Below are 13,412 nucleotides of genomic sequence, written 5' to 3'. Positions count from 1 at the left end.
CAGTGGGTGTGCCGGGCTGGGGAGGGGTACTTAAGATGTTAAAGTCACGTGTTGAGGAGTAGTTTGTAAGGCCCGAGCAGTCTGTTCTTGTTTCCTGGACCGGAGTAGCCCCGTGACGGGTCCCGGGGTGTTCGACATCTCGCAACCTGCTTCTGTTGGTTAGACCCGCCAGGTCTGGAGTAAGGATCCGTCTGTTCCCGAGTCTCGGAACCGGCTGGTCCGAGGCGCAGTAACTGAGGGAGGATTCAAGGTGTCTGGGTGTGCTCTCTGCTTGGAGTGGCACCGCAGCTCTTGAAAGTGACCGGGGGGGGGAGACTCTTTGGAGGAGGGCCAACAGGCTGGCATCCTGAGAAGTGCCTAGTTACTGAGTTGAGAAGGACATTGACGAATCCACGATTTTTCCAGTACTATCATGGAGACAGAGAACATTTCAGGCACAGAGGAATAAGGTTCCTGTTCACTTTCAGTTACAACTTATTCAAGGTCAGAGATTTTACAAGTTCTGAATCAAAGTGCTGACTGCCATAATCTCTGGCTAGAGATTTGTTCAGCCTTGAAGTGCCGAGCTGTGAGTGGCTACTCTCTGGGCGGTACTAGAGACTTTGTTATGTCTGCAGTTCAAGGTTCCTGATTTCTTCACCCTTGCCCTCTGTTCCTATACGAGACTGCGTTGTTGGATGTTACCCCTGCAAAATAAAACCTTTCAAAAGGACTTTATTGGTGTCAGCGTCCAAGTTGTTGAGTATCAACCCTGGGAACCCCCAGACGTGGAAGAACAAGCCAAGCGGAGGTAACCGGTAAGCCCAATAAGTTAAAGAGGAAGTAAACCCTGCTGGATTTACTTCCTCTTTGATTCCCTGCAAAGGTAAAGCATAATGTACTACTATGCATCGCATAGTAGTCCATTATGTGTCACTTACCTGACACAGGAGCCAGCGAAGTCACCGCTGTCCCCTGTAGTCCGGAGCCTCCATTTTCTCGGTGGGTCTCGCTGCTCAGCCGCTGTCATTTGGCGAAGCCGCGGTGGCGTCACTCCCACGCATGCGCACGGGAGCCGCCACTCGCGGCATATCGCCGTTGACAGCGGCGTGCTCAGTGCACCTGCGCACCGCTGTCTACGGCGCATGCGCCGTAGACAGCGGTGCCTGTCTTTCAGCAAATATCTCCTAAACCGTGTAGGTTTAGGAGATATTTCTTGGACCTACATGTAAGCCTTAATCTAGGCTTACCTGTAGGTCAAAGTTGGTTGTAAGGGTTTACAACCACTTTAAGGCTGCCCTACAAATGGTTATGGCCGCTACACTATATACACACACAGCACAAGGCCGGGTTCACACTATGAGATGTTTCTCGGAGCTGCAGTTCCTTTGAGCTCCACAAGGTGGTGATCTCACCTCTACCCAGACAGGAAGTCTCTATGGAATGAATGAAGTGATGTCGGATACAGATAGGAAGTTGTGGGTGAGAGGTGAGTCGGGAGGAAGTAGAGAGAAGACGTTGTTGGAAGATGCAGCAGAGGAGGTAATAAGATCATATTTTCTATTTACACCCAGTAACCCCCCGTCATGTCCGTCCTCTTCCTCCATAGTCACTGTGATGTCTTTTATCTCCAGCAGATGATGATACACACATATATAGTGTGGAAATTTAGAATATCCCCGTATATTACTAGAACTGACCCCCGAAGGAGCTGCTGGTTCTATTTAGACTTACCGTTACCTCACCTGCTTGCTTCTCCGTCTTGGGGTTCCCGTGGTAGATGGCCCAAAAAATGTGGAAACTGACACTGAATCCTCTTTTGGGTTATTTATTTAGAGCAAAACAAAGTCTCTTAATAAAGGGTAGAAGGTTAGGAGTGAGTTCAGGCACTTAGATTGCAAAAATGGAAGTCTTTAGAGAAAATCCAGAGAATAAAAACTGTTTCCCAACTGGATTTAACAACCCCCCGGATAGACCTCCTCTCACTAGGCCTAGCAGCCGGTGGGATGCTCGACAAAGTCTCTGCCACAGACTCGTGAGATACACTTGAGCGTTACTGAGGGACGTAGATACATTTAAAGAACTGACATACGGTACCAGGTTCTCTCAGCCGATCCGGCGATACCGTATGAGTGTTGATCCAGGTTGCATCCTTCAACTAACCCTCCAGGCTCCTTCAGAGAAGCCAGCCTTGCGCATGGTCTTCTCCCGAAGAGTCCTCCCCTGGGGTTCTTCAGTTGCTGGGCCTCTCCCTTCAGATGAGACGGCACCAGACCACCCTTGGATCAGTAGGCCCCAAAATCCAGTCGGGCCTGTCCCTGCAGTTGCGTTGCCTCGGCCAGCTGGCCCCCGAGACTCAGGATGCATGGTTCCACGCCCCAGGCCAGGAGGGCCATGGGGCTGGGTCTGGAGGACCACCAGAACCGAACAGACAGAAAATAATTGCTCCTCGGCAACGTGGCACCGGTACCTTTAAATACCACCCCCAGAATGCACAGCAGGAAAACACTCCCACTGACTGGTTCCGAGAGAATAGAGGCATTCAATGCACCCAGCGAGACTGCGTTTCTGTTCTTGTCGGCGGTGACAGCAATACCTGCAGTCAAGGAGAACCCAGTGCAACCCAGCTGGATTGGTACTGAGACCAGAAATTTGGAGAAATAATCCCGAAACCCAACTGTGGCTTCAGGCAAATTAACCTTTCAAAAACCATAGCGCCTGCTCGTCAGGAGCCAGCTCTACATTACAATGAGGGAATTTCTGGTCTGTACCTGGAGGGAGTTATTGATGTCAGTAAATGTTGGTTCCAGACATTGTATGTGGGGGGAATGAAATGATAATAAAGGTCGGGATTAGGGAAGATTTCTGTAAGATTTTACACAGGAATGATCAGCGATCCCTCCAGAGACACTGTGATGAGTCTGACCACCACACCAGTTATTGTGTCCCCCTGATCACCTCCACGCCAGTTATTGTGTCCCCCTGATCACCTCCACGCCAGTTATTGTGTCCCCCTGATCACCTCCACGCCAGTTATTGTGTCCCCCTGATCACCTCCACGCCAGTTATTTTGTCCCCCTGATCACCTCCACGCCAGTTATTGTGTCCCTCTGATCACCTCCAGGCATGTTATTGTGTCCCCCTGATCACCTCCACGCCAGTTATTGTGTCCCCCTGATCACCTCCACGCCAGTTATTGTGTCCCCCTGATCACCTCCACGCCAGTTATTGTGTCCCCCTGATCACCTCCACGCCAGTTATCGTGTCCCCGATCACGCCAGTTATTGTGTCCCCCTGATCACCTCCAGGCCAGTTATCGTGTCCCCCGGTCACCTCCACGCCAGTTATCGTGTCCCCCGGTCACCTCCACGCCAGTTATCGTGTCCACCGGTCACCTCCACGCCAGTTATCGTGTCCCCCGATCACCTCCACGCCAGTTATCGTGTCCCCCGATCACCTCCACGCCAGTTATCGTGTCCCCCGATCACCTCCACGCCAGTTATCGTGTCCCCCGATCACCTCCACGCCAGTTATCGTGTCCCCCGATCACCTCCACGCCAGTTATCGTGTCCCCCGATCACCTCCACGCCAGTTATCGTGTCCCCTGATCACCTCCACGCCAGTTATCGTGTCCCCCGATCACCTCCACGCCAGTTTATAGGCTTGCTTGACTTATAGGAACTGGGACTGCTATAGGTGATGCTATACTAAGCTATATTCGCTGATCACTCATACAGAGGTGACCGTTACTTTACATTGGCCTTTACACAATTGGTTGATTTGTGTGATGCACAAGATACAATGGACTCCATTCACTAAAGCATATGAAATGCGGTATTTAGGTGATCGGACACCTTTTTCCCAAATACCGCATGCGATGCTGAAAATATCAATTCACTTTTTCTTTATGCTGTATTTATGTTAAAAGGCAAAAGCGCTTGGTAAATGCCACATAAAACGGCATTAAAGTCAATTCACAGAAGTAAATAAATGAATGTGGTAATTAAGATATTTTTGATTCATACTTACCTAGGTGGATGCTGCATTTGACCCCCACCTCCTCTTCACTGTGAACTGAGCCACCAAACATCACAGATGGCTTGGTTCTCTCACCTCGCCGAGTGGAGAGCTGCTGTCTTTCAGTCAGAAGCTCTCCTGCTCTGTTCCTCCACGCTCATTGGAGCGCTGAGCTGTGGAGGGGCGGGGAGCGGTCATCTCAGCGGCTTGCTGAGAGTGCCATCAGTTAACGGGGTTGTAAAGACAATTTTATTTTTTTTAAATAACGAACATGTTATACTTAACTCCACTGTGCAGCTCATTTTGCACAGAGTGGCCCCGAACCTGGTCTTCTGGGGTCCCTCGGTGGCTGTCTCAGCTCCTCCCCGCAAGAACTAACCACCTTCATGGGAGCTCTCTCGCATGGTGGTTAGTTCTTGTGGGCATGTTTCTGTGATACAGCCGGTGGCTGTAGCTGCTCACAGTATCACTCTGGCCTGCCCCCCCGGAGTACTGAGTCATTCGATGTGATTGATGGCAGCGCCAGCCAATGGCTGCGCTGCTTTCAATCCATCCACCCTAGCCAAACAACGGCCATCTGAGTGGCGAAGAGAACATCGGGGGCGAGTGCAGCAGGTGAACAGGCTCAGGTAAGTAAACCGGGGGGGGGGGGGGGGGGGCGGTATTGTCGGCAGTTTTTTCCCCTTGATGCATAGGATGCATTAAGGTTAAAAAAAACGCGAACCTTTACATCCCCTTTAAGGCAGCTGGTGGATCCAGACTTCGGAAGTCGGGATGACGTGCTGCTTGGACTGATCTTGGTGACGTCAGCGGACAGCAGACTTCAGACCGCTCTCCGCTGTAAATGGGGTCACAGGAATGCAAAACGAATTGCACTCCTGTGACCTGTAGGAGAAGGCCAGCCAAACAAACTCAGGCTGGACTTCTCCTTTAAGTAATGATCCAAGCATGGGATATTTAAAGAATGTGTTTAATTTAACTGGATGTTAAGAAACCAGCAGGTGCTGGCATCCTTAACAACCACTAAACAACATGGTTGTTAAAGAGCAGGTGTCCGTCACGTCCTTAACAACTCATAACTGTCATGGTAATTGTAGTAGGAGCAGTCAGCTGCCGTGTCCTTAACAACCATGAGTCATCTGCAGAATGGAAACAAATGAATTGCTGGCATTTAAAAATTAAGAAAAATAACAGCATGGGGTCCCCCCAATCAATACCAGGCCCTTCAGTCTGATATAAATTTTAACGGGAACCCCACGCTTATTTTATTTTTTTTAAAGTGGCGTGTGTTCCCCGCAAAATCCATACCAGACCCTTATCCAAGCATGCAACTTGGCAGACCAGGGAAAGGGGAGGTGAGTGCCCCCCCCAGAGAATATCAGGCCACATGCCCTCAACATGTGGGGTGCTTTGGGGCAGGGTGTCTCCCCCCCCAAAGCACCTTGTCTCTATGTTGATGAGAACAAGAGCCTCTTCCCCACAACCCTGGCCAGGTGGTTGTGTAGATCTGTTGGTGGGGTGCTTATTGGAAACTGGAAGCCTCCTTTAACAAGGGGGCCCTCAGATCCCACCCCCCATGTGAAGGAGTATGGGGTAAATAGTACTCCTACTTATTCATCAAAAAAGTGGTAAAAGTCAGTAAAAACAGTTTTTGACAACTCCTTTATTCAACCCCCCAAAAATAAATGTTCCCAGAAGTGGATCCAACATCAATCACAGTGGACATCCCGCTGAACAAAAAAATAACCTGACCCATGCTGACGCTTGGCTCCTACCGAATGACAGCTCATTATGCTCTGACCCCTTATGCCATCCATGTCATCCACCCAACATTCCACGGTCAATGAGGTCCTAGTAAGGATTGGGGACCCCATGCTGTTTTTTTTTTTTTTTTTAATGCTGACAATTGTCTTGTTTTCAGTCTACTGTCAGCGGGGAATCCCGCTGACAGCAGATGACTTATGATTGTCAAGAACATGGCAGCCGCACAGTCCTTAACAACCATGACAGTTACTGGTTGGTAAGGATGCCAGCGGCTGCTCACTCCTTAACAACCAGCTCTTTACTGCTTGTTAAGGACACTGGCTATAACCAGCATAAAAGGACCGCAAGATTTAACTACTAAAATACTGCATCACTTAATAAAATAGCTCATGCAGTATTTTAGTAGCATTTTTAAGTGAATTGAAAAAAGTTATTTATTTTACCGCAGTTCTTAAAGTGGTCAATACTGCCTAGTGAATTGAGCCCAATGTTTGGTATATAATCAGTTCAGACAGTGAAAAAGTCCCACACATGTGGTATCACCATACTCAGAAGGAGTAGCAGAATGTGTTTTGGGGTGTAATTCTAAGTATGTCCATACTGTGTGTGAGAAATATCTTATTAAACTGACATCTTTATTTAAAAATATATATAATTTTAATTTTCTGGTGTTTACTCTCCAAAATCATTTTGGGTCATTTTGTGGGGGTTTCTAATTTCCTGGTACTCCAGGGCCTCCAAAAATGTGATTGGTAGTTAGGAAATTAGATGTGTAATTTTATGTACCTAGAACTCCTGAAGGTGCTCCTTGGATTTGTGTTGGCAGGCTGAGAAAAAGTCTCACACGTGTGGTATACACATAAAAGGTAGCAGAATGTGTTTTGGGTGTACTTCTATGTATATCCATGCTGTGTGTTATAAATATCTTATTATTTAACAACTTTGTGTAAGAAAAAAAAATGTATTTTCTTTCCTGCATTTTCCAAAACCCTGTGGCCAAAAATAAAAATTTCAAAAAACTCCCTATGCCTTTCAGAAAATATCTGGGAGTATTTACTGTCCAAAATTGGGTCATTTTGTTGGTGTTTCCACTGACATGGTGCCCAAGGGCCTCCAAAAATGTGATGGGTAGTCAGGAAATTAGATGTGCAATTTATGCTCCTTGAAAGCCCAAAGGTGTTCCTTGGATTTTGGGTCCCTCTACTTTCCAAAAAGGGGGTCATTGTGGGGAATATTTGTACCGTCCTGGCATTTTAGGGCCTCAAGAAATTAGATAGTAAGTACATCAGGATTAATATGTTTTCAGATATATCCCATGGTTTGTAGATTCTACAACTTTCCTACAGACTAAATAATACTGATTTGGGCTATTTTCACCAAAGAAATACATCAGAATGCAGTGTGCCTTAAATTTACGAAGACAATTATTTCTTTGCAAAAATTTATGACAGAAATGTTTTTCTTTGCAAAATGTTGATATTTTTTAATTTATATACAAAAAAATAAAAACCTAGTGGGGAATAAATACAGCCAAAAGAGAGCTTTGTCTAAAAATAAATACATTTAATTTGTGTACAGTGTTGTTTGAATGAGTAATTTGTCATTCAAGGTCTGAGAGCGCTGAAAATTGGCCTGGGCAGGAAGAGGGTAAAAGTGCCCAGTTTGAGGTGTACACCAACCCTCCTATTAACCCCCCCCCCCACATCAACATCTTATTATTGTGTGAGCAATACCATCCAAATAATTCTTACTTTCATTTCCCAAAGTTATCCGTCTACAAGGAGACCTGTATAGATCAAATGACGGCACCAATGAGGATGGAGGAGGACCGGAGTCACGTGACTGAGAAGATACTAAACCTCACCCTGGAGATTATCTACCTGCTGACCGGAGAGGTGAGGAGGATTCTGGGAGGTCACATGACATCCCTCTTATCTCTATTAATAAAACACAGACCTGACTGGAGAGGTGAGGAGGATTCTGGGAGGTCACATGACATCGCTCTTATCTCTATTAATAAAACACAGACCTGACCGGAGAGGTGAGGAGGACCATCTCCTGTACCAAGTCTGCAGTCTCTGACCATCTTCTTTACCACTTTTGCAGTCTGCGACCATCTCCTGTACCAGATCTGCAGTCTCTGACCATCTCCTGTATAAAAATATTTTTTAAAAACAGTAGTTTCGATATCGGTCATTTTCGGTATCGGTTTCGGCCTAGTGTATTTTTCATTTTCAGTATCGGTTTAGGCACCGAAAAAAACATTCGGTGCACCCCTAAATAAAACACAGACCTGACCGGAGAGGTGAGGTAAATTCTGGGAGGTCACATGACATCATTCTTATCTCTATTAATAAAACAGACCTGACCGGAGAGGTGAGGTAAATTCTGGGAGGTCACATGACATCATTCTTATCTCTATTAATAAAACAGACCTGACCGGAGAGGTGAGGAGGATTCTGGGAGGTCACATGACATCACTCTTATCTCTATTAATAAAACAGACCTGACCGGAGAGGTGAGGAGGATTCTGGGATTCTAACATGATATTCCTATTGGTTCCCCAATACAGAGATTTCCACTTGTGAAGTCAGGTGATCATATGACCATCACAGTGCCTCCATGTGACTCCCTAAAACCTGAGAGACACAACATGGAGAAGATTCTAGAAGTCACCCAGAAGATGATGGAGCTGCTGACAGGAGAGGTGAGGAGGATTCTGGGAATTCTGGGACATTATCCAGTAACAGACAAGGGATGTGTCTGGATGGTGACTGTATCATTGTGTGTGTCAGGTTCCTATAAGGTGTCAGGATGTCACTGTCTATTTCTCCATGGAGGAGTGGGAGTATTTAGAAGGACACAAGGATCTCTACAAGGATGTCATGATGGACAATCAGCCGCCCCTCACATCACCGGGTAAGAGGAGACTTTATTGTAAAGGAGAGAGCAGTACGGAGGCTCCACCTAGATCCCCCATCATCTGATAAACACATAGAAACAATGTATTCAGTCAGTGTGTGTGTTTCCTACAGATGGATCCAGTAATGGGAACCCACCAGAGAGATGTCCCCGTCCTCTGTATTCCCGGGATTCCACACAGAAAGATCACACCATCCCCCACCATCATCAGGTAGATGAGAAACAATCACTGATAGTAGCATTAGGATCTGTACATTATCTGCATTGTTACCATTGATGTCATTTTTATTATATATTCAGAGTGGAAACCTGAGAGATTCGAAAGTTGAGGTTAAAGAAGAGATAAAAGAGGAGGATGATGAAGATTGGGTGATGGAGTCGGAGTCTCTAAAAGGACACAAAGATCTGTACCAGGACACCATGGTGGAGTCATCCAGCTACAGAAATCCAACACAGATATGTCCCCATCCTCTGTATTTCCGGGGTTCCAAACAGGAAGATCACACCATCCCTCACTGTTATAAGGTTGGTGGAACAAAGCAGAAAATTACTAGACTTGTGTGGATTTTTTATGTATGCTTATAGTTTACAGATGTTATTTTCTCTCATTTTCTTGATTTAGAGTGGAGATCCAATCGATATAGAATTTGAGGTGAAATCAGAAGAAGAAGAGAGGTATGTGAGGGATGATCAGCAGTCTATGGAGGAGGATGGAATAACGAGGACATTTATAGAGGAGGACACTCCTACAGAGATCAGCACAGGTGGGTCATTAACACTAAATACATTCCTCCACCCATACTGCTCACTGATTGGTCCAGAGTAGGGCGGGGGCTGGGTGATATCAGCCTGTAATCCCCTGGTCACTTTCCTGAGCTGTGTTCCCCGTCCTGTATTCCTGTATTTCTCATGCAACTTGTCTCATGTAAACATTTAACCGCGGGTCCCGTGGACTCGGTTTGCCAGGTGCCCACGATCGTGTCACGCAGAGGAAGTACGGGGAGATGCCTTTGTAAACAAAGCATTTCCCCCCATTCTGCCTAGTGACAGGACAGTGATCACAGCTCTCTCTCATCGAGAGCTGTGATCACTGTCCTGTGTGTTTGAAGTTTAGCCCCCTAACAGTTACAATCACTCTCTAGGACACACTTAACCTCTTCATTGCCCCTAGTGGTTAACCTCATCACTGGCAATGTAATTTACACAGTAATCGATGCATTTTTATAGCACTGATCGCTGTATAAATGTCAATGGTCCCAAAATAGTGTCAAAAATGTCCGAAACTGAGGGAAAAAAAAATGATTTTTTTTATATATATATTTTTGGGGATATTTATTACAGCAAAAAGTAAAAAATGTGTTTTTTCAAAATTGTCACTATTCTTTTGTTTATAGTGCAAAAAATGTTTTGGGCACAACATCGCACAACCGTGCAATTGTCAGTTAAAGCAACGCAGTGCCGAATCGCAAAAAGTGCTCTGGTCAGGAAGGGGGTAAAATCCTCTGGGGCTGAAGTGGTTGAACTTCCACTGAATACCAATATTATGAGCCCTGACCCTTTACATTGTATAATTTACATTGTACAATACTGACCCCTGCACTATATACTCTATGTTGTACATTACATCATTCTGATACTATATAGTCCTATCTGTTGTATCTTATACAATATGTTGTACATTACATAGTCCTGACTTCTGCTCTCTCCCCTCCCCCCACTGCTATATATACACATAATATGTATTCTCTTTTGTTACACCCATTTCCTACCAGCTGGACATTTTTATATCCGATGATCTGAGTGGAGCACAGCAGGAACCAATCAGCTCATGTCTAGTAATAATCTTTGTATTTCTATTTTAGTAGATGGACGGGAGATGAGGAAAACCTCAGAGGATTGTCTCACTTTGTCTCCAGACTGTAAAGTAGAAGATGAGGACATCACACAGTATAGTCCAGGAGAAAACCCGACTACCTCAAATGTCCATCCGGCACCACACAGTGTAGATGGACCATCGTATTCCTCTTATCCTGAGGAACCTCAGACTGTGAGGTATGGTGCCGTCCTTCCAACAGATAAGAGGTTTTCCTGTACTGAGTGCGGGAAGGGTTTCCATTCTAAATCCAAACTTATTGTGCATAAAAGATCTCACACAGGGGAGAAGCCGTTTTCCTGTCCTGAGTGCAGGAAATGTTTTTCACAGAAGTCACATCTTTCCACACATCAGAGATCTCACACAGGGGAGAAGCCGTATTCTTGTCCTGAGTGCGGGAAATGTTTTTCAGGAAAGTCCGATCTTTACAGACATCAGAAATCTCACAAGGGGGAGAAGCCGTATTCCTGTCCTGAGTGCAGGAAATGTTTTTCAATGAAGTCCAGTCTTTACAGACATCAGAGGAGATCTCACACAGGGGAGAAGCCGTATTACTGTCCTGAGTGTGGAAAAAGTTTTTCAGTGAAGTCCAGTCTACACACACATCAGAGATGTCACACGGGGGAGAAGCCACTTTCCTGTCCCGAATGAGGGAATTTTTTTTCTCACTGTAGTCCTGCCTTGCTGTACATCAGGGGTCCCACACAACCCTTGAGGTGTATTAGTGACTTGAGTGTGGGAAATGTCTTCTATATGAATGTTGCTGGACATCACAGCTCTCATGTGGGGAAGAAGCACACCCTGATATACTCCTCAGATATACTCCATGGCTGATCATCATCATGTAAGAAACAGTTGATAAGGAGATCAGAGATCACCAAAGACATGGATGAAGTGTTTTACCCTGTTGGCCATTGATAGCAGTATTAATTTTCATTGGCTGAGTACATTGTGTGGTGCAAGATTTCACAAACATGTCAATTAATGAATGTGAGTAGCATTCACCCGAGACAAGTTTTTATCATATTTTATTTGATATAACCATTGACTCCTTCTAGAGGTCATAATGTTGCATTGTGCTATTTTTACATATGGACTTAGAGTTCTATTTAAAATAAATGATTTGATTGTATGCTACTACTATTTGCCCAGTTGTGAGGAATGTTGGCTGTATATATTTCATATAATGATTTTCTATGATCATCAGCTCCGTTTTAATGTCCATAATGTGGTATTTCACATTTTTTACTGATGGAGATTCATCAGGAAATTTACCCCATTATGGTAAATATATGGAGCTGACGATCATAGAAAATGCCTGTGTTAATCTGCGGGCAGATTTTCTAACCTGTAAACAAAAACTTGTTGTGATGACAATGTGAACTGGGCACCCCAAAAACTGTAAGAAGAACCAGGGCAGCCATGTTGTTTAGAATTTAGAGGTATGTGTATATCCTTTTCATTTGCACCTTACTGCAAAGGCTGGGCATAAATTGGGATGGCTGTCACCTACCGACACAGCTTTTCGGCACAATTTGGTGCTGTCCATTGTGTCCCTGTGTCTTTGAGGAGGAATGGGCACCCTCCAGACAAACCTTAATCTAGCCACTGCTATATGTGCTCCAACCTGGAGACTCTCCAAACTATAGAGTTAGGAGCGCAGTATACAGAGGAGCCTTGGCGTGGAAGCTTACACATATGTTAGCAACTAGAACATCTGTTTTTAGTGTGAATTTTTAGACAGGACAATTTTTTGTGTTTTGCCGGCTGGCTGGTAAGTATGCTGGGAAATGTTTATGTTGTCTGTGATGTAGAATAGGAGACACTTAACAGCAGTGATCTGCTTTCCATAATCCCGGCAAGGCATCTTCTGCAATTCAGAAATTTATAGCTGCATTCGAAAACATCCATATCAGTCCATTTATAGGACACAGAAGAACCTCTTATCCAAATCAACCAACCACATAACAAACCATGGCAGACCCTTTGATTTAGTCCTCATAAACCTCACACCTAACACAATACACATCCCAGTCTGACTCTAATAGTCACCATAAACCATTCAAGTCCAGGCTTTAGCAATTAGAACAGCAAGCAGATATCCATCCTTGCTAATAGTATCAGACTCATTGCCTGTCATAAATATTTCAGCAGGTAGAAAAGCCGAATACACATTTCTGGCTGGCTATTATGGGATATTACTGCCCACAAAGTCACAATGTAAGTATATTTCATAACTCCTGAGATGATACCAGTACAGCAAGATTAAGGACACCTTTACCTGTCTCTATTAATTAGTAGCATTTTAAGCCTGAACACCTCTATATTAGACGGTACATGGGACACATTAAATCTCCTTGCTTAAATAGGTATCTGACACCCATCATATTTGTATTCATTCACATGGTAATTTCCTGCTGGACAATAATATACCAGTATGTCACCTGTAGTTATTAATACCTGTAGAAAACTGTATCTGAGGACATATTAGCTACATGGTCATAAACACTGTGACTTTCCATTGGCCACGCCTCAGACCTTCTCATTGGTCAGGTCATAACTGTCCTTACCCCCCCTGAGGAACCAGGAACCTTAGCTCTCCATTGCCAATAAACAAGTGCATCAGCCAAGATTTCTGTGAATCCATCTTATGCTCATTGACAGGACTTTGCCAAACGCAAAGAAGCAGGACTTTTAAGTATTTTCACTCTTAAACCCTTTATGTTTTCTGTTGCATTTTTATCTTTTTCTCTTTCTGTAAAAATGTTGTTTGCACCATTTTACCTGCTTTTCTTATTAAACAATATTATACACTAAGTCAGATCTTAAATAACCCCTGTCTCTTTGAAGAGCGGTA

The 13,412-nt window shown here is 44.8% G+C and overlaps 2 protein-coding genes across 2 annotated transcripts in view; one reads left to right on the top strand and one right to left on the bottom strand.

The window, feature by feature from the left end:
- The window catches only part of LOC143989910 (uncharacterized), a 200,022-nt gene that overhangs the window by 112,343 nt on the left and 74,267 nt on the right, over positions 1-13,412 (bottom strand).
- LOC143989690 (uncharacterized) lies at positions 1,475-13,372 on the top strand. Its single transcript, XM_077489959.1, has 8 exons — positions 1,475-1,521; positions 7,527-7,655; positions 8,333-8,467; positions 8,556-8,679; positions 8,796-8,893; positions 8,983-9,207; positions 9,305-9,446; positions 10,545-13,372. The coding sequence occupies exons 2-8, from the start codon at positions 7,560-7,562 to the stop codon at positions 11,204-11,206; spliced, it is 1,482 nt and encodes a 493-aa protein (XP_077346085.1). The 5' UTR covers positions 1,475-1,521; positions 7,527-7,559; the 3' UTR covers positions 11,207-13,372.

The sequence above is a fragment of the Lithobates pipiens genome, unplaced genomic scaffold (assembly GCF_037356315.1).
Source record: "Lithobates pipiens isolate NorthernLeopardFrog02 unplaced genomic scaffold, aLitPip1_a1.2 Scaffold_18, whole genome shotgun sequence".
NCBI lineage: Eukaryota > Metazoa > Chordata > Amphibia > Anura > Ranidae > Lithobates > Lithobates pipiens.
This window is presented reverse-complemented; position numbering and strand designations above follow the sequence as displayed.